The sequence below is a fragment of the Vigna umbellata genome, chromosome 4, assembly GCF_029865625.1.
Source record: "Vigna umbellata cultivar VRB3 chromosome 4, Vumbellata_1.0, whole genome shotgun sequence".
NCBI lineage: Eukaryota > Viridiplantae > Streptophyta > Magnoliopsida > Fabales > Fabaceae > Vigna > Vigna umbellata.
Window position 1 is genome coordinate 9,064,929 of NC_142168.1, and position 22,118 is coordinate 9,087,046.

Here is a 22,118-nt window from a genome sequence, read left to right on the forward strand (position 1 = left end):
TTTATAATTATATAATGAGTTTTGGTTCGGTTTTGATGTTGTGTGGGAAACCCTGTATGGGTAGGAGATGGTTGTTGACATGTTTGTGAGTGTATGTCTCAGTAAGAGGCGTAGTCTTGGGCTCTTGGGAAACTTTGTGTGGTGATATAATTGGGGAACTTCGCCCATAACTCTTCGAGAAAGAAATGAAGAGTTCTAGCTCTAGTGATAAGTGAGTGACAGATAATTCGTGTGCATGAGTTGTAGTTGAAAATTGTTGATGTTTCAAAGTAATCAATTTTTCCAGCAAGTAAGTATTCTAGGTATTTTCTAGTACAATAAGTGTTGTATCCATAGAAATTTGGTAGAATACATAGAATTTCAACTAGCTTGACATGAATGAAACAATAAAAAAGTGGTGAAAGGTGTGAAAATAGTTTTGATATAAGAAAATAAAGTTGATTTCGCAAGACCAAAAGTAAAGCAGTTTGTAATAAAAAAGATTAATTTCAAGATGATAAAGTTGTGTTGAAGCTATATTTCACTACTTTTTTTCTCTATTTTAATGGTTCAATTATTATTCATAAAGATACAATTAATCGTGTCCTGAAATTTATCTTTGAATGTAATTATTGTTCCATTATGGCACCTAGAGCCTAAGATCATCATACTTCAATATTATTCTCTAATGACTGCTTGAATGAATAACTTGCATTAAGATCAAAACTATATAACCACTAGAGCCTTAGATATATTTCTAACATAGGTTTAATACCTATTTTGGTCCCTCGTTTCGTAGGGTTTGTTCAAAGTTGTCCTCCTTTTTTTCAAAAGTTCATTAACATCCTACTTTTCGCAAAAACGGTGCACGTTAGTCCTTTTTGCTTACGGCGTTAGAAAGATTAACGGCAAAGTTGCTTACCTGGCGAAACCTGAATTAGCTGTACAGTTTATTATTACGTGGCATTCTCAGTTTTTCCCTCTTTCCGCTTCTCTCTCCTCCCTTCGCCGCTGCACACCGTCTCCCTCCTCTTCGCCAAACCCTAACACCACCCCTCCATCCTCTACGCCAAATGCAAACCCTCCTATGACATCGACACCTTCTTCTTCGACAACGTCAACCCATTAGAAGACATTGACTTCAACCCACCGCCCCCGGAGGGATTTCTCTCCCCTCCCTGCATTGTATTTCTAAATTGTTTTGTTTGTTTTGAGTGCGGGAAGGGCGAGGAGATGGGGCGCGGTGCAGTAGCGGAGAGAGCGGAGGCGTACGGGGCGACGACGATCTTGGTTTACGACAACGGTGAAACACTGAGATTGGAAGATTGTGAGGTTTTTTACGTTAAATTATTTCTGAAGCAATGTGCAATTAGGGATTAGGGTTTGGGAAGAGGGGAAAAGGGGATTAGGGTTTAGCGTGCGATTATGGATTTCACAACGGAGAAGAAGGAATTAGAGAACAACAGTGCCAATAATCCCGAAAATGCTCATCAAACAATAGATTCTTCTTCTCAGTTAACGTTGGTCTTCACCCTCTGAAGGTTTTTCTCCCTCACTTTGATTTTTTTGAATCTTGGCAACTGAATTACAGTATGATTGGTTAATGATGAAGATGAAGAAGTGTGATAAAGCTTTTGAGTGGAAAGAGGACTGCCACGTGGCACTCTCTTATTGGCTGAACTTGCCAACTAATTGGACAGGTCATCTAATTTTGGCCACCAGAGCAACTTTGCCGTTAGTTTTTTAACGCCGTAAGTAAAAAGGATCCACTTAAACTGTTTTTGCGAAAAGTAGGATGTTAGTGAACTTTAAAAAAAAAGGACAACTTTGAACAGACCTTACAAATCGAGGGACCAAAATAGGTATTAAACCTTCTAACATATAAAAGCATAAGGAGAATTAGTTGGACCACAACTTGGAAAAAATTTCTACTCAATCCCAAGCCATTGAAAATAGATTAGTGATCAGTCATCCATTAATTCACAAACATGTAATGAAAACATACTTTAATAAATAAAACAATACCAATTCAAGAAAATTCCAAGGGTCCATCTTCCATAGAAGACTTCAGTTCTTCTTGAATGTGCTTGACCATGACTAGGAAGTATGTCATCATTGTTAAGACTCTGAGAATGTACTGATGCAATTTAAGTTTCTGTGAAAAACTGCACATTTATTCAGATAATAAAGATGGCATTTATAAGCCTTTACAAAAGAAACTGACTAACAACCTACGTGAATAGTGGACGAAAGAATAGCACCCATATACTTATTCTTCCTAAAAATCAAGGTGCAATTATTTAGCAAATACTTAAAACATAAAATAGTTAACAATCCCTCCCTTAAGCTTTCAGCTTATTCCAGTAGCCTCTAACACTCCAAGCATACGTCTGATCTTTTCAAATTGATCTAACTTCAAAGCTTTTGTCATTATATCAGACAATTGCTCAGTTGTACTGCAATATCTTAAATTAATCACTTCATCATTAACTAAATCTCTGATGAAATGAAACCTTACTGCAATGTGTTTGCTTCTGCCATGAAAAACAGGATTTTTAGACAACTGAATAGTTGAATTATTGTCGCATAGAATCTCAATAGCTTCTGTGTTTCTTATTCCAATGTGCTCTAAAATTCTTTTATGCCAAATACATTGACATGCACAAAATGCTGCAGCAATATATTCCGCCTCAGTGGTAGATAGGCTTACTACAGGCTGTTTCTTCGAAGCCCATGATACAGCTGCTGTTCCTATCATGAAAACTGCCCCTGATGTGCTTCTCCTATCATCTGAATCTCCTGCATAGTTGCTGTCATTATAGGCAGTGAAATATATTTTTCTTCCTTTTTGATAGAAGAGACCATATTCAATTGTGCCTTTAAGATATCTGAGAAGCCTTTTAACTGCGGACCAGTGAGACTCTTTTGGATTGGCCATGTATCTACTGATCAAGCTTGTTCCAAATATTAAGTCTGGACGTGTGGCTGTTAAATACATGAGGCAACCAATGACTTGCTTAAACTTTGTGGCATCTATTGGAGTTCCCTCGTCATCTTTAGATAACATGGTTCCTGGTACTGTGGGATTTCATACGGCATTGTTGTCTAACATATTAAATCGAGCTAGTATTTCCTTTGCATACCTTCGTTGGCAAATAAAGATGCCTGCTTCATTTTGAATAACTTATATTCCCAAAAAATATCGCATCCTTCCCAAATCTGTCATATCAAACTCCAACTACATTGCTCTTTTGAATTCTTCACAAATATCTTTGTTATTGCCAGTAAAGATTAGATCATCCACATACAAACTGATTATCAGGATACCGCTTCTAACCTTTTTCGTGAATAGAGTGTGTTCACTGGCGCAACGTTCAAACTTTTCTTTAATAAAATACGCTTCAATTTTACTGTACCAAGCTCGTGGTGCTTGTTTGAGCCCATATAAGGCTTTTCGAAGTTTGTAGACTTGGCTTTCTCTTCCTTTCTTAATAAAGCCGGTGGGTTGTTGCACATAAATCTCTTCTGTAATTTCACCATGTAAAAATCACTCTTTACATCAAGCTGAAAAACTTCCCATGGATTCTGAGCAGCTACAGCTAGTAACACTCTCACAGTATCAAGTCTTGCAACAGGGGCGAAAACTTCTGTGTAGTTGACGCCGTAGGTTTGCGCATAGCCTTTGGCTACCAATCTAGCTTTGTACTTTTCTACATGTCCTCTTTCATTGAGCTTTGTTTTGAAGACCCACTTCACTCCCATCGGTATCACTCCATTAGGTGGATCAACTAGTTCCCACGTTTCGTTATTCTCAATAGCTTTCATCTCAGCATCCATTGCTTCCCTCCATTTCTGGCTTGCATTTGCTTCTTCGAAAGTGTTAGGATCCTCAGTTGTCATCATTGCTAATAGATCATCTTTGTCTTCTTCTACACACAGATTAGTTTCATAATCTGTTAACCATGCAGGTTGTCTCCGTGTTCTCGTAACCCTCCCTTCATCTGGATCAACAGTGTGTTCTAAATCCAGAGCTGGTCCAACTATTTCTGTTTTTGATTCTGGATTGTTTGTGTTTTCTGCAGCTGCTTCGGGTTGTAGCCTCTCACCATCATCTTCGTCTTGGTTTTCCACATCAAGAGCAGTAGGCGTGCATTCTATTTTGTTTTCATTCCAGTTCCAGTGCTTATCTTCTTCAAATACCACATCCCTGCTGACAATCACTTTTTTCGTAATGGGATCAAAAATTTTGTAACCTTTTGTCTCATCACTCACGCCTAAGAGAACACATTGGTGACTCTTGTCATCTAATTTCCTTCGTCGTTGATCTGGAATATGAACATGCGCAATGCATCCAAATATGAGAAAATAATTTACATCAGGTTTGATTCCACTCCATACCTCTTCAGGTGTCTTGTATTCAACTGTAGTTGTGGGACTCCTATTCTAGGTGTGAACTCACCATTTTACTGCCTCAAGCCAGAAGGTCTTAGGAACTTGTTTTCATGAAGTACGACTCTTACTGCATTCATAATTGTCCTGTTCTTGCGCTCTGCAACTCCATTTTGTTGAGGAGTGTAAGCAGCTGTGAGTGGTCTGGAAATGCCTTGCTGGTCACAAAATTTTGAGAATGCTTTAAATGTGAACTCCCCTCCTCGATCAGTCCTTAGACAGACAATGTAAGCTCCAGCTTCCTTTTCGACACATGCTTTGAATTTTTTAAATGCATTGAACGTCTCGGATTTATCATGCAAAAAATAAATCCATGTTTTGCGTGGATAATCATCAACGAAACTCAATATATACCTTTTTCCGCTGTTTGATATTTGTGAAATGGGACCACAGATATCCGCATGGACCAATTGAAATCTATTTGATGCACGCCAGAAGCTTTGTTTTGGTATTGTGGTTCGATGTTGTTTGCCCACGAGACACGTAGTGCATACATCTGTGGACATGTTTAGCGAGGGTAGCCCGATCACCATTTGTTTTTGAGCAAGTGTGTGGAGTCCTCTAAAATTAAGATGCCCATATCGTTTGTGCCATAGTTGGGTTTCTTCCTCGGAACAATTTTTGACTTGTAAGCACTTGGATTGTTGAGGGTGCATCGAAGCTGATAAATGAAACATACGATTTCCTCTCATAGTGGTTTGGATAATTAACCCTCTATCAGGATGACATATTTTGCATGATCCATGTTGAATCAAGATCGTAAGACCTCTTTCTTGTAGTTGTTCGAGACTCAAAAGATTAGTTTTAAGTTGTGGAACATAGTAGACGTCTGAAATGACATGAGTAATGTCCCCTAGTTGGATCCGAATGCTCCCTTTAGTAGTCACTTCCAATGTAGTATCATTACCAAGCTTCACACTTTTATGGAGTCCCTCCTCGTCTATTTCAGTAAACCAAAGTTTATTACCGGTCATATGATTGCTACAACCTGAGTCGAGAAACCAATCTTCCATTTGTATTGGATGTGTCACCTCTTCATATGCAACCAACAAAACTTCATCCTCAGCGGTTGTTGCTTCTTCAAATGTCGCGTGATGAGCTTGTTTTTCTATTCCAGGGCACTCATATTGGAAATGGCCCAGCTTGTGACAATGAAAACACTCAATTAGTGCTTTATTGAAAGGTTGTCGTCCACGTCCTCTCCCTCGTCCTCGACCTCCTCTGCTACTGGCGCGACCACGACCACGACTTGTGTAACACCCACATATTTTAAAGGGTATTACTGATAGTAGAGACTAAATTAATTTGATATCTCATATAAACAATCAAACTTTATTTCAATTACTCCAAGGTACAATACCAAACTTACAAACTTTAAACAATATAGTCTTCACCATTGAAATTTCAACTTATAGTTTTACACAACATAATCTTCCCAATACAAATTTATTCTTTTTACAAAAATCCCTGAAAGTTTTTCCCCGCATCTCTCTCATCTCTGAGCTTTTTCAACCGCATCTGCAACATTATCTAATCACATATAACATGAGTTATATGATCATAGTACAAACAAATAAGGGTAAGCCAACCATATCATAAAATCATTAAACTTGTAATAAAAATATTATAATCATGTATTTCTGCAATTGATAAAATATCATTATTCCGATGTCATTAATTCATCATTATCAAAATCATCTTTCTCATTTCCATAAATCTTACAAGTGTACCATGCTTACTCATGAAGCCTTATGGTCAGACCCTCTCTACCTGCTTCTTTAAGCCTCACTTATATACTATGTCTTACTTTCTGAAGCCTTATGGTCAGACCCCTCTCTGCCTGCTTCTATAAAACTTACGAATCATAAGTTTATGTCAAAGCCTTATGGTCAGACCACTTTCTGCCTGCTTTCATAAACCTCAGGTGTTACTTTGCTCATACCAAACTCTCATGGTATAACTCGAACATACTACTCCCGGTAGTAAACATCATTTCGTAAGTAATGATTTCTCATATCCACTCCAACATTTCATAAAAACCAACAATTCATACCCTCTTATCCACCTAACTCAATCATGTTCATTCTTTAATCATGAATTCATAATAACCCGTTTTGGTATCAATAAATTAAACATATTGCCAGATATCATGCTTCATATTATAAACTCATTTTGCCCATAACGAGTATAACTCAACATATTTTCATCAAACAAAGATCATGGATCAACCAAAATACATCAACATATCTTAGGAACTACATATTAAAGTTTGGGCTCAATGTAATGATAAATAAAATATATATGAAATTTTTACCATGATAATATTATGCATCTACAATCAACTTGTTTTATTTTATTTTCATCCTAGTAGAGATTTTTCTTTACCCCAATTGGTCACCGGAGAGGACCCAGATGTCTGAACGCATCAAACTCACCTTCGACGCCAGCACATATGACTAGTCACAACTGACTGGACCAGGCCAGGGCTGCTCTATGATCAGGGATGTGCCAACTCAGGTTTTTAAGGTTCCTCTATCCCACCAACAAAGAAGGGCCCTCAATAATTAACAATTAATTTATTTAAATTATCTACCATGTTCTCTTATGCTCTAAATTTGAAATGCCAAATTTTAATGTGTTCACTTCCTCTCATAGCAACCTCAAACAATATCTATACATCTATTTAATATCCATATATAAGCTATTTCAGAACCCTTACTTCAGACCTTCCAACAAGATCAATTTCAGCCAACAAACTCATTCAAAATAGATTAAATTCATCACATCACAACATGTACAATTTCACAGTTTCAGTTATCATACCCAATATAATAAAAGTCATAAAATAGTTTCACAAGAGCACACCAGTTCAACATTCATATGCAAATATTTTATAAAATAAATTCATACAAAAATAATTAGCTCCCATTACCATCAAAATAATATTAATATAAAAATTTAGGGGAATCAAGAAGTTGAATCTGGCAGAGCCGGTTAGACAACTTCTCATCCTTCCAGAAAGATGCAATAAAAAAATAGATAAAACAATGAAATTTTTGGGGAAACAAGAAGTTGAATCTGGCAGAGCCGGTTAGACAACTTCTAATCCATCCAAAAATACAATATAATTAAATAACAAGAACAATAACATGTCTGGGGAAACAAGAAGTTGAATCTGGCAGAGCCGGTTAGACAACTTCTAATCCTTCCAAAAATGCAATAAAATAAATAAGTAAAGCAATAAATAGTTTGGGGAAACAAGAAGTTGAATCTGGCAGAGCCGGTTAGACAACTTCTAATCCTTCCAAAATACAATAAAAATAAATAAGGAAAGCAATAAAATGTTTGGGGAAACAAGAAATTGAATCTGGCAGAGCCGGTTAGACAATTTCTAATCCTTCCAAAATACAAAAAAATAAACAACTAATAACATACAAATGGCATAACATAATCAACATCACATTTTACAACTATCACACTTGGATATCATCACAGAAGCATACTCTTATTTAAATGTCAAGATCATACAGAAACAAAATACTCCATATTCAAGATTTAAGATCAGACAAAAGCAGAATATAGCATATTCCAGACTCAAGATAATACAAAAGGAAATACTCAAAGTTAGCTCCCCTTACCTCTATTCCAGACTTAGTTTCCTCTTCTCAAACCGTTCTCCGGAAACTTCCAGAATTTTCCCTCTTCAACTAGAATTTCCTCCAACTCTCTTCTCTCACAATTTCTCTAGAATTTTGGTGCCCCTCTTCAGCCTCCCCCCCTTGGCTATTTATAGCCAAAAAATTTTACTATTCATTTTTACTATTCATTTTTACTATTCAAAAATTATTTTTTATTCACCATTCTTATCTCTGAATGATTAATTCTACGTGGAGTGTTCTCTTCCACAATTTATTTTAATATATTTTTTTTTTAACTATTCACTATTCACTATTTACTATTTACTATTTACTATTTACTATTTACTATTCACTATTCACTTTTCTTAAAAAAATCCTAAATAAGTTATCAAAAATTTGAAGCACTCCCTCTAGAATTACTATAATTTTATATCCAAAAATTTACATTTTTCTATCCATTAAAATTATTATTACTAATAAAATGCTAAAATTTACTATTATAAATATTTTTTTTTATGGGTCTTACAACTTGCCCAATCATATTGCGTAACGTGCAGTACCTATTCTTATGATGGTTGAGAATCTTGCATTCGTTGTTCATGCACAAGCAGGCTCCCATGGAGTTCATCAAGACTCAAGGTACTAAGGTCATTGGCTTCCTCGATAGAACATACCACATAGTTGAATTTTGAGGTTAAAGACCTGAGAATCTTGCTAACCACTGTACTAGAGTCCATTGATTCACCGTTGGCTCTCATTTTATTTACAACACTAAGTGTGCGTCCAATGTAGCTCTCGACTTTCTCACCGTCCTTCATTGTTAGGAGTTCAAACTCACGACGAAGTGTTTGAAGCTGAGCACGTTTAACTCTCGTTGAACCTTGATACTTCTTTTGCATGGACTTCCAGATTGCATGTGACGTACCTTTGTCAAGAATTGTTTCCAAAATTTCTCTGTCGTTGGCCTGAAACAAAAAGTTTTTCACTTTTAGATCCTTAAGTTGCACATCTTCTACATCTTTTCTTTGAGCCTTGGTTGCTGTCAAAGTCAGCACTGGAATTCTGTCTTCAACAAGTTGCCATAGTTCTTTGCTACGTAAGAAAGTTTCCATAGCCATGGACCAGAAGTCATAGTGTCCATCGAAGCGTGGGATAGCTGGTTGAACGAATTTTTCTGAGATATACATGACTTTTCACACTGTTTTCTCACTCTGTATCACTCTGTATCAGGCACCTTGATAGAGCTCTGATACCAATTGTTAAGACTCTGAGAATATACTGATGCAATTTAAGTTTTTGTGAAAAACTGCACATTTATTCAAATAATAAAGATGGCATTTATAAGCCTTTACAAAAGAAACTGAAAGAAAAGAAACTGACTAACAACCTACGTGAATAGTGGACGAAAGAATAACACCCCTATACTTATTCTTCCTAAAAATCAAGGTGCAGTTATTTAGCAAATACTTAAAACATAAAATAGTTAACAATCATGGTCTCAATAATGTCGTTAACAAAAGGATGATGACGCTTCTCACCCACTATGAGAGAGCCGTAAGACCTCGATACATTATAGTATTCACTTTCCACCTTGCGAGTAGGGTAGGTGTAAGGGGTCCTCAACACGAATGTCATGTTGTCAACGACCTCCTTCCCTTTCTCCTGCTCCTTAACGGTTAGGGTATCGACCGTAAAGAAATCTGTAAACTCCTTTAAGACGTGGCACAATATTTACTAGACTCAAATAATTTTTTAAAAAAATTAAAAAAATACAATAAAATTTTCAAAAAAAAAAATCACAAATTGACACATGATACACATTGTTAATTTTTTGTTAAAAATTTAAAGAGCATTTCAAAAAACTAAATTGAAAAAAATTTATCAAAACAAAGACCACATTAAACAACAAAAATAATGAAGACCATATTAAAAAATTAATAAAGCAGAAATCAAAATAGCATTTAGGCGTTAAACATAATATAGAATGAAAGAATATATTATAATGAAAGAAACCGTTACAATCATTTAATACACATTATATTACACCTTTTCTTCTTCAATTTTTCCAGTAACAAAATTTTTCTTTTTTAATTGCTACATTACTTTAAGGGTTAAATATGTTTTTAGTCCCTAAACTATTGGCCGTTTCTGGTTTTCGTCCCTGTTTCAAAGTAAGGTACAATTTGGTCCTCATTCTTTTCGAAACGTTCGTTTTAGTCCTCGAAAACTAAACACTGTTTAAAAATTTGGTCCTCATTTAGCAATAAATGAGGACTAAAACCAAAATTTCAAGGACTAAAACGAACGTTTCGAAAAGAATGAGGACCAAATTGTACCTTACTTTGAAAGAGGGACGAAAACCAGAAACGGCCAATAGTTTAGGGACTAAAAAGATATTTAACCCTTACTTTAAAGGGCAGGGTTGAAAAATAGTTATTAAATGTAAAATTTATTTTCCTAATTGTATAGTAAATTTAATTTAATTTAATTTTTTTCTTTATTCTTCATTCATATCAAACATAATCTCACATGAAACTTTTGATTCTTTTAGATTTTTTTTCTTTTTCTATTTTCTTTCATTTTATTTTAATAACCAGATTTTTCATTGTAATCATATTTATATTTTTTTTTATACTTGATTACTTTATATTTATATTATTCAAACAACACGTTAATATTCTTTTTTAAGTAAGGTCATGTTAAAGATTACTACAAGTTTTGATATTTCAAATATGTTGGTATTTGAAAGTCCGTCAATCTTTACTATGAAAATTTATTAAAAATAATATAAAATAATACATAAAATGGAAGACTACACCAAACCCATTATAAAAATGATTTTTTACGAAACATAGACAAACTATACTTATCATAAAAGGAATATAAATAAATATACAGAGGTATAACATTAAACTACTTATATTGTTCTCTATGAATCAAAGCTAAATTAGCTAACTTATTAGCGCAATGATTTCCTTTACCAAAAACATGAGAAATTTTGAGGTGTGTATGTTTACAAAAATGAAAACAGTGATATCATTTCCTTATAAGACTCCAAGGATCCACTCGTTAATCCAAAAAACTATGATGGATTAAAGAAAAATCATTCTTCAATCAAAGCCTCTGAAAGGCCTTCTTTCAAACATGCTTCAATGAAAGAAATGATCCTCATAAACTGAACATAAATAGAAGTTTGTACAGAAAAAAATTGAAAAACTACCCCCATATTCACCCATTCTCCACACATGAAGCCAAACTAGGACACCTTCTAGCTGCACCATTAGTCATATTATGCCCATAAATGAATCCATCATACCTTCCCTATGGTTTGAATATTGAAAAATTTCAGCACCAAAATATCAGCGGTGATATTACTCATGCTTTTTAAATTTATTCTTAGCCATAAGAACTAACTCCTTAATTTGAAAAATAACCTAAGAAAACACAATTGGATCTTAAAATCTACTATGAATTCTCATCTTCCGTCAACCAAGCTCTCCTAGGACCAAGCTTCTTAAATAGAGCTCTCTAGACCGAGCTATTATAGCTAAGCTCTTCAAACTGAGCTCCTTCAATCGAGCTCTCTATGACACTAGTACAATCAAGAGAAACGACAGCGGTTATTTTCGCTTATAGGCACCGGTTCCGCAACTGAGGCATATGCAGGCGAGGTAAAAAGTCTATCACTTTTTGTCTCGGTTCTGAACCGAGACAAAAAAATGTATGATTTTGCCTCGGTTTCAAATGCAACCGAAGCATTATATGGTGTTCCTGTTTTTACTTTTTTTTTCCTGGTTGAGTCTTATGCCTCGGTTTGAAGTTTAACCGACGCAATAGAAGGACTTTTTTTCTTTGTTTTACACCTAACACGTTAATAATTATAGAAAATAATGAAACCATTCTAAAGCACAATTATTTACAAAGCTATTTACAAATCATAACATGATATAATTAAATTTAAATAATGAAACTCCTTTACAATAGCATCAAGGTTGTTTAAATGGAAATAATTTAGAAACCATTGATGTTCATCTCTGTACATGAAATAAAGTACACTAGCAGCCTCATTGAATTCCTTCTCAACATGCCGTGCAAGTTCTCTAAAACGAGCCAAAACCATAGCCAAAGGATTTTTTCCTCACCTGCAATGATCAACAATTGCAAAATCAGCACTCGAAAAATCAGCAACAACAACAATAGTAAAATCATAATCAGCAGTGACAATAATAAAATCAACAACATCAAGATCTGAAACAGAAGCATGAAATTCACCAGCTACTGCAACATTGTTATCAATTAAAACAGTGTAAAAATCAGATCAATCAGCAACATCAACATTTGGATCAAAAACAGCAGCAAGTATATCATGATCAATAACATAAACTAAATCAAGAGCATTGGAAGTGAAATCAATAATAGCAGTGTCAGTAATAGGCTTAATAAGATCAATATCTATATGATAAAAAAGAATCAAGATCAGCAACAACTATCAAAATCTTGAACTGAAAAGTTTCATAAACTGCCTTAATAGGTGTATCAATATGACCATCAACAACTATAAAATCAGTGTGAACTGCAGTAATTTCATTAAAATCAGTGTGATTATCAACAGCAGTAAAATTAATGTAAAAAGCAGGTACATCAAAATTACTTACAGTGATGGGATATATAATTGTAAAATCCAAACTTCTTTTTGTTGAACTAAAGGCACTTGCTTCCAAAGAGCCAAGTCAGGGAAAATCCAAGTTGTCGTTAGAAGCACATGTCTCTCTTCAAAATGCTGCATCCAAAGCATCAACAATTATTAGTTTTCAAACATCTCCAATGCCATTTTCATACACCATTTTGGTGATGATCTCACAAGAAAACAAATAAATTGAATACTTCACTAGACAAAACATCACGCTCCACATGTGCGAACAGTATGAAAAAAATCAGGCAAAACCTACAAGGAGGGGGCAAAAGCAAAGAAAAAAAATGGATACAAATTCAAATGCAATAAATCAATGTATCAAGTCAGATATAAAATAAAACTTAAGAATAAGAATAAGAGCTAACCTTTGGCAAGTACGGAACGCAGCCAAGTCCCATTGACTGACCTCAAACAAAAACAAAAACATTTTGGAAATGAATATCAGTAATATATGGAACTGACGTGTTATTCAACAATATCTAGCCAATGAAACAGAAAGCATAATATTGTTTAGTTGTGAAAGGCCCAAAATGATACACAAGAAATCTTAAACATGCAATCATTGCTATGAAAGTGCATTCTGGTGTAGTGAAAATGTCTATTTGCTTGTGATCTAAGATGGCTCTTTAGAAAGTAATGCAAAAGGGTTGATGAGCTCTCCATTATCTGACACTTAGATTAAAAATTAAAATCACGAGAAATTTTACTAACTAGTGAGAACTCAGAAAAATAATATCTTCGCTATTGTATCAAACATTTGTTCAAGTTTTCATCAAACACAAAGAAGGTTCAAGCTTCAACTTGCTCAATTTTCAGGTCCAACACCACCTCTAGTAACTCCACCAAAATATGTGAATTGTTATGAAGTACAGGAGCAGAGGGATAAACTACCAAGAACAGACATGACACCCTTTCTTCTCTTTTCCCCTTCTTAAAATCCATTAAGAAACCAGAGAGTACAAGTCAGGAGGATCATAAATACTTCTTAAATAATGCAATACAAAAAACAAAGAGGGAAGAAAGAAAAAGAAAGAAAGCATTATATGCATCTTTTGTGCTCCATACCTTGAATATGAACATAAGGGAACCAATAACCTTTAGGTGATAACTAGCAAGTGATGGATCTCTCAATATACGTGATAAGTGTGAAAAAGAGTTGTTTTTATACTTATAAATGAGCTCAATCTTGTAATTTTACATGTTGTTTCTCATTGAAAAGTTGTAATAGGTAGTAGATTGTTATGTAAAATATTGTACAGGAAATGATATATTATTTAGACTCTGTCAGCCAATTTTCGCAAAGCGAAAGCCAAAATTCGCACTGCCAGAAGAAGAAAATTCGCATAGCGCACCAGTACCTGTGCGCTGAGCGAATAACATCAGTTAAAGTGCAGCAATTAAGAAAATTCGCATAGCGCACCAGTACATGTGCGCTGAGCGAATTAATGAATTTAAGTGGCTTTAAAAGACGTTCCGGACAAAAGAAAGAAATGAAAACATCTCAGGAACTTCTGGAGACTACTTCAAGGCATCAAGACATCATTTTTGCAGGGGATTGCTTCAAATGTGTACGTTTTAGATGACTAGGAGTAGTTAAATTTCTCTTTCGTTGGGATTGGATGTAATGAACTCACTGTAATTTTCCTGCTAAATATATCGTTGTTCGTTCATATGCTCTTTCTTGAATTTATTATCATTGTATGAAAATATAATGTTATTTGAATGTCTTTGATTACTGGAAAGTAACTTTGAACATGAACGAACGTAGATAGAGCACTTAAGTGATTTGGGATCTAGGGATAGACTCAATAACTTGATCATTCTTAACATCGGACTTAATGCAAATTGTATATTAAATTGACTAAGGGATTATCATTTTAATATATTAATTTAGAACTAGTTGCTAAGGAATTAGGACTAGTATGCCTTGATGTGAATGTTTGAATGAAGTAATGAAATATTGAACATAGTTTTATATTCCTATGATTCATGAAACCCAATTCCAACGAAGTTTCTTTTAAATATAATTCCTTGCACACCAACTGTTTGATAAAAATACCAAAAAGAGTTTCTTGTGTTTTTTTTGTACACTTTGATGTCTAATTGAGTTATAAAAGGAAGAATTGTCATGTGTTGCACAAGTCCCTTGGGAGAACGATACTTTGAACTTACTCTATATTACTTGGAACGATTTGATATACTTGCCAAAAAGTTATCAATACGCATTAGAGAGTTAATCGCAACCTTAAATCACAAAAAAGAAGTCATAAATATTGAAACAACTGGGAAAAATCAGAACAATATTAACAATAATGTACATAAGCTACCGTGGAGTAGTAGTCATCCGAAGAAGCAAAAGAAGGCCAAAGGTCCATGGGAAATTCGTCCATAGACTGAATATGTTGACTTGAATCGCTGGTAGGGCAGGTAACGTCGCCATGAGGTCCTGGCAAGGTTTTCTGATTTTGTTTATGCAAATGAGGATCCAGAGCACCCATAATGCCGAGAACCTGGCAAAACCCAAGTACAATTTAATTAAGTAAAAATGCCTATATCAAAACGAATTCTCTACTTTAATTCTAATTCCTACCACCCTAGAAGAAGAAGGAAACCTATTCTGGACCGATTGATCGGTGTAAATCAAAGTTTAATCGGTGGAAAAAGTTTCTAATGGTGAAAACAAGGTTTTAATCAGTGGAATCGAAGGGAAATGGTGAAAAGGAGAAGAAACCCTAACTGAGGGTTTAGATCTATGAATGTTTCGGTGGAAAATGAAGGATAGAGGAAATGAAGATGATTCTGTGAGTGTAGAAGGCTTACCGTGACAATGAAAGGCATGCGATGAGGAGATCCCTCTCTCGAGAGTGAAGACGTAGGAAATCAGAATGGAGAGAATGACTGGTGGAGCACCGTGAAGATGAGAGAAATAAGGTGGAGCACCGTGGAACAGCAGCGGCCGGCGGCGTGGTTGAACGGCGGTGCTTGCGGCGACCTGGCTGGTGATGGTGGCGCCCTGATGCTGGGGTTTGGTGGAGAAGAGAAATCGGAGGAGGAGGGAGGCAGAGAATCACGAGAGTGGAGAGAGAAATTTGTTTGGTATTTTGATTTTAACACAAGGGTATTACCTCGGTTATATCAAAACCGGTGCCTAAACCCTTTCAGTTATACCACACTGTGTTTAAACCATTTAAAATTTATATTATATGCTTCGGTTGCACCAAACCGGTGCTTAAACCATTCAAAATTTATATTATATGCTTCGGTTGGTCTTTTACTCGAGACAGTAACATCTATAGGCATCGATTCATTTATAACCGAGACATATAACCACTCAATATTTACGAAAATGCCACCGCGCTTTTATACGCTTCGGTTTCAGTAAAACCGAAGTGTATATAGCGTGTTAAAAAATGTTTTTTTACTAGTGTGACGAGCTTCTTTAAACAACTCTCCAAACTGAACTCCTTCAACCGAGCTTTCATGGTCGAGCTCATAAGAACGAACTCCTTCAGTCGACCACCTAAATCGAGCTCTTCTAAGATTGAGCTCTTCCAAAGTTGAGCTCCATTAATCAAGCTCCTCTGAGGCCAAGCTCTTCCAAGCCCCCAGGTTAAGTAGGATTACAATGACAGAACATAATAATCCTTCTGAGGTACCAATCGAATACCGTAGACAAATAGAAATCGAACACTATAAATAACTCGAAAACCGAACACTATAAACATAATAGAAACGGACTGGTAGAGTAACTCAACTCATCCAACCTACCATATAACTCTGTCGGTTAAGATTTCCCGAAACCATAAATATTATATTATCAAAATAGCTTATCTGATATCAAACCAATAAAATATTGCAACCTAAACAAATCTCTTTTATTTCTAATTTACTTTTAGTCTACTGAAGAAGTTATTATTGATTTCTTTTTTATTTATCTTTCCTTAACCTATTCTATTTCATTTCTCGCTTTTTCTATTATAAACAATAAATGTTATTCTTAATATGAAATGGACCACTTCACTAAATTATGGGAGACCAAACACTTATTTAACGTATCTTAAACCAACAACATATTTTTTGACGTGTGTGAAAGTGGAATGATCATGACATGCCGCCCAATTGACCACCTCGGAAATATGTTGTTACCTTTAAAACATTCACAAGAGCAAATGTTTCAAAGCTCCATCTTCATTATGTTGGGTATATATCATTCTCATCTCACCAACTGCTCCATAATTTATTTATTTTTTTCATTTCCAGAGTTACATTTTTTCTATAAACACAACAATTTTCACCAATTGTTTCCTATTTCAGTTACTTATCTACCATATTTTCAAAGTCACATCTTAATTTATGTTGGGCGGATCTCATTCTCATCTCACCAAGTCTTTCCATCCATCCACTTTTCTTATTTTCCATTTTCAAAGATACATCTTAATTTATTCAGTATATACAGGCTTAAATTACGATGAAAATATAAGCACCAAGAGAAAAAATATTCTATCATTTGGTACGTCATTGTTACTTTATATTTTTAGTCTGCTCAATTTTTCTAGTTGTCCTTTTTAATTTGTAGCCAATGGCTTTTTTCCAGACATTAGGAGGTACTGTTACAATTGAGAGATATTTAGCTTCTTTTTTTTCAGGTGATCGTATTCCCTCTCTTTTTTAATTCTTTTACTGTAGCTATGTTTAATTAGAGTAATCAAACTGATCTTACGATAAGATTTTACAAATAATTGTTATAAGATTTTACAGAAGATTTTAATTCTTAGATGTTTTCTTCCTCATTTTTATTTATGTTGTATAAAGTTAAACAAAGTCAATTAGTTTGGTTAACTAGATATAACTTTTTCAGAAAAGTGAACTAGGATAAAATTATATTTCTTTGTTATTTTTTTCATCTCTCACTTGATTTGTTTATCATATTTTCTTACACATTGTTTTAAATAATATATATATATATATATATATATATATATATATATATATATTATTTAGGAAACTCAGATCAGAATTATTGGCAAATCGAGAAAAGGAAAAAAGAATTAACAGTTACGTATTAATGAGTGACAAATCAATAAAAAAACACAATTTTAACATCATATTTAATATTTTCTGACTAAATATTGCTGAAGTTATGTACTACCTGCCCTTTTTTTCTCAAAAAAAAAAACTTTTAAAATCTGACTTCAGTTCCAATCGCACAGTCGCTGTCGGTAACTTATGTGCATATATTTCCTAATCCCACCGTGAATGAGGTGTCTGCATAGTCAACTTTTGGAGACAAACTCACATTGCTTTACATAAACGAATGAATATGCAATCTTTGAAAGAATCACTAATGCCGTGTTTTTTTGAAACAAACATATATATAATAATAAGAATAACACTCGTGAGATGTTAATTAATTGCTCAATGAAACAAACAATCACTTTGTCTTTCGAACACACTTTTTCTCATAAAAAAGAACATCGACGACATGCCTTATTTGTTGACATTAAAAGATGCCTTATTTTTAGTATAACATTATACTGTTTCCTAAATTAAGAGGATGAAGTGAAATTTTTTAAGATTTAGTAACAAAGGTAAATGACAAGATGGCACTTTTGGTGTCATGCGTTCACAGACTTTCCTTGGTGGCTTTTCGTGGCCATGGCGTTAGACATTTTTAAAACTTTTACTGTGTACGGGTCAAAAATTATAAAAATAAAAAAAATGCATATGAAATTACTGAATATAACACTAACTTTATATCTACACTAAGGACATAAAAGAGTCCCAAAGAAATATCACAGCTATATGATTGGCTAAAAATCACACAGATGTTGGTCCCATCTCATTTATCTTCAAAAGACAAGGTCATAAAACTTGAATGATTGGTTCACCCAAGTAACAACTTAATCTTTCCCGTTCTCATTCTTAACCCTTCTTTCACCTATAAATTTCCCCTCAACACCACGCCAACACAAAGCACAAGCTCATTCCCTCACTCTCTTTCCCTCATTCTCACTCATGAGAACTCTTCACCACGCTCCAACCCTCCTTAGACCACACAGCACAACCCTACTTCAATCAACCCAATCCGTACAAAAAATGGACAAAATGATGAACGCAAACATGCCTCAGTTACGATCATCGTCGTCAATGTCACCACCATTGACATCATTGACGAACAAAGTTGGAAAGAGATGGAAGGAATACCAAGGAATGAACAATTGGAACGGTCTGTTAGACCCCTTGGACGAGAACCTTCGCGCCGAGATTCTCCGCTATGGCCAATTCGTTGAGGCCGCGTATAAGTCCTTCGAATTCGACCCTTCATCCCCTAACTACGCCACATGCAAGTTCCCAAAAAGCACACACTTGGAAAGGTGCGGATTACACAACACCGGTTACAAGGTAACCAAGCACCTACGTGCAACCTCGGGGATCAAACTACCTACCTGGGTGGACAAAGCTCCGAGTTGGGTGGCAACACAATCAAGCTACATTGGGTACGTGGCAGTGTGTCACAACAAAGAGGAGATCAAACGACTGGGTCGAAGAGACATTGTTGTCGCATTCAGAGGTACCACCACGTGTCTTGAGTGGCTCGAAAATCTTCGAGCCACTCTGAATAACGTGGTTCAACCTACCGCAACTGGGATTACGGCGGCAGAGCCATGCAGTGGTGAAGAAAATGGGGCTATGGTGGAAAGTGGGTTTCTGAGTTTGTACACGTCAAAGCTGAGTGACAACCCTTCGTTTATGAGCTTGCAAGATATGGTGAGGAAAGAGATTGGTCGGATCCTGAAAACTTACGAAGGAGAAAACTTGAGTTTGACCATTACGGGGCATAGTTTGGGGGCGGCATTGGCGACTCTAACCGCGTATGACATAAGAAACAGTTTTCTCCGGCCACCGCATGTGACGGTGATCTCCTTCGGCGGGCCCCGCATCGGGAACCGGAGCTTTCGTCGGCGGCTGGAGGAGCAGGGGACTAAGGTGTTGCGGATAGTGAACTCGGATGATGTTATAACCAAGATACCGGGATTTGTTTTTGATGAGGTGGAGAAAAAGGAAGGTGACGTGGAGGGAAAGGGAGGTGAACACGTGGCTAGTTTTCAGAGATGGATGCGTAGGCGCGTGGAAGAGGTACAGTGGCTGTTGTACTCGGAGATCGGGGAGGAGCTTCGGCTTTGTAGCAGGGATTCTCCGTACCTTAGGGGAATTAACATTGTAACGTGTCATGATTTGAACATCTATCTGCATCTTGTTGACGGCTTTGTCAGTTCCACATGTCCCTTTAGATCCACTGCTAAGAGGTTTCTCCGCCATTAAATTTTACACTTTTTTCTCTAAGAATGACTCTGTAAATACCAGCGCATTTAAAATGAAAAATTGAGAAAAAGAGCCAAGAAATGAAGATAAACATAGCAAAAGTAAGGTGTTATATATCAGTTGGAATCCCATATGCATATATCACAGTGATAATATAGTGGTTTTAGGAACACAAAGGTGGACGGTGCTGTTCTAACCAAAACATTATTGTTCACTTCCAAGTGTTAATTCATCTTAGTGTTCAATTATTGACACAAAAACCTCATACTATTTACTTTTCTTCTCTCTAGGTTTAGTTCAGCCTCCAAATGCAGCCAACCGGCTACAAATAATTATATCACCTCTCCACAATTATATATCACGATGAACATACAAGAGAGCTTGTAATGATTTGGACGGAAAAATAGTTTATACCTATGAAATGGTTAATATAATTTAAATGGATATATAATTTTTAAGTATACGTTTCCAAGCATATCATTTTCCTGATTTTCTTCCACTTGGAAAACTAAATGGAGGATTACATGCGTGATGAAGACAGTGACAACGTTGAAAGAGCATATTTAATATTGACACAGTTTTTTGTTTTTAGTCACACACGACTTTCCTCCGTTTCCTCGTTCAATGTAGAACTAATGCACTCTTGAAACATAGAGACACGATTTGGAGTTTATTTACTTTTTAAATTTACATGCCTTTTGAATTTAAAAGTAATTCATCCTTCATGATCATTAATTATTTATATGAAACTTCAAGCATGTCAACTACTTAAATCATAATGGTAATGTAACCCGTAACGTGGGACCAGAATTGGTTACAATGACAGAATGTCAACAACTTTGAAATTGAGAACAAAACGTATTGGAAAGAAGAATATTTATTTATGGGACTTTGAGGAGTAAAGGGACATCATGATGGTATGAACATTACTCTCTGATTTTATCTGTGTTCTTTTCCTATCCTGCATTCTTTTTCTTTTATCCTCTACGTCCGCTTATGTAATCAGGTGTGACTGGAGGATGTGATTCTGATATGGAAATTACCTTCTCTTTTCTTTCTTTGTAGAGAATATTTGTTACAGTTTTAGTTATTTAGACTATAGCATACGAAATGAATTGCAGATTATGTCTTTGTCCAAAGAAAAATTTAAGTTTTATTTGAGAAATAATATTAAATATATTGTATTATGTTTTATTACCTCATTTCCTTCACTTATGTCCTTAACGCAACAACACAACGAAAAAAAACTAAAAAAGTTATTTTTATCTTTTTTTCTCACTTTAAAAGTAAACAATAACTAATAAAACATCCCTCATATTACTATTTTTTTTTTCAAATTTCAAAATCCTTATCTCATATTCTTTTCTCAAAGTGGGTTAGACCAAATAAAGCATGAAGGTATGAAGGTACGAAGGTAAGCTATCATGATCATGAAGGTACGAAAACAAGGTGGATAATGGAAAAAGAATTCATGACCTTTAATGTTTTGATGGTGCTGAGAGGGTGTTTGAATGTGTTATTAGAGAGGTTAGATAAACTTTAGATGAAACAGACTAGAGGAGATCATATAAGATGTTCTAACCTTGACTTTAGAGATTAATATAATGACACAATAATTTGACAACATTTTATTACTAATCTCAAAGTGTCAATGAAGGGTGAAAACACTTTTATTTATAAGCTAATGGTGTCTCCAAATTGTAGAAACAAAACTCTAAACACACAAATTTGACATGTGGTCACTACTTATGAGAAATCCTCTCCAATATGAGCATGACACATGGATACACTCACATGTTTTCAAAATACAAGGCCCAAAATAAATTCTAGACTACTTGGCTCAAAATACAAGACCCAACTTATTCTACTATATTAAAAGCTCCAAGATGTTCCAAAATGGCCCAAGAGAGAAAGTATAGGTCCATCTTCCATAAAATATATTGTATTATGTTTTATTACCTCACTTCCTTCACTTATGTCCTTAACGCAACAACACAATGAAAAAAACTAAAAAAATTATTTTTATCTTTTTTTCT

At 35.1% G+C, this 22,118-nt stretch overlaps 1 protein-coding gene and 1 pseudogene across 1 annotated transcript; one reads left to right on the top strand and one right to left on the bottom strand.

Moving 5' to 3' along the window:
* Nucleotides 1-8,632: 8,632 nt before the first annotated feature.
* Nucleotides 8,633-9,184, bottom strand: LOC148199201 (uncharacterized). Its single transcript, XM_088113282.1, has one exon. It carries the CDS (start codon nucleotides 9,182-9,184, stop codon nucleotides 8,633-8,635), a length of 552 nt encoding a protein of 183 aa, XP_087969408.1.
* A 9,496-nt stretch (nucleotides 9,185-18,680) lies between these two features.
* On the top strand, nucleotides 18,681-20,340 carry LOC124842076 (phospholipase A(1) DAD1, chloroplastic pseudogene; annotated as a pseudogene).
* The last annotated feature ends 1,778 nt before the right edge of the window (nucleotides 20,341-22,118 follow it).

Bases quoted from the DNA above. Each gene is read 5' to 3' on its own strand.
- LOC148199201 (XM_088113282.1), bottom strand. From the start codon at position 9,184: ATGGCTATGGAAACTTTCTTACGTAGCAAAGAACTATGGCAACTTGTT.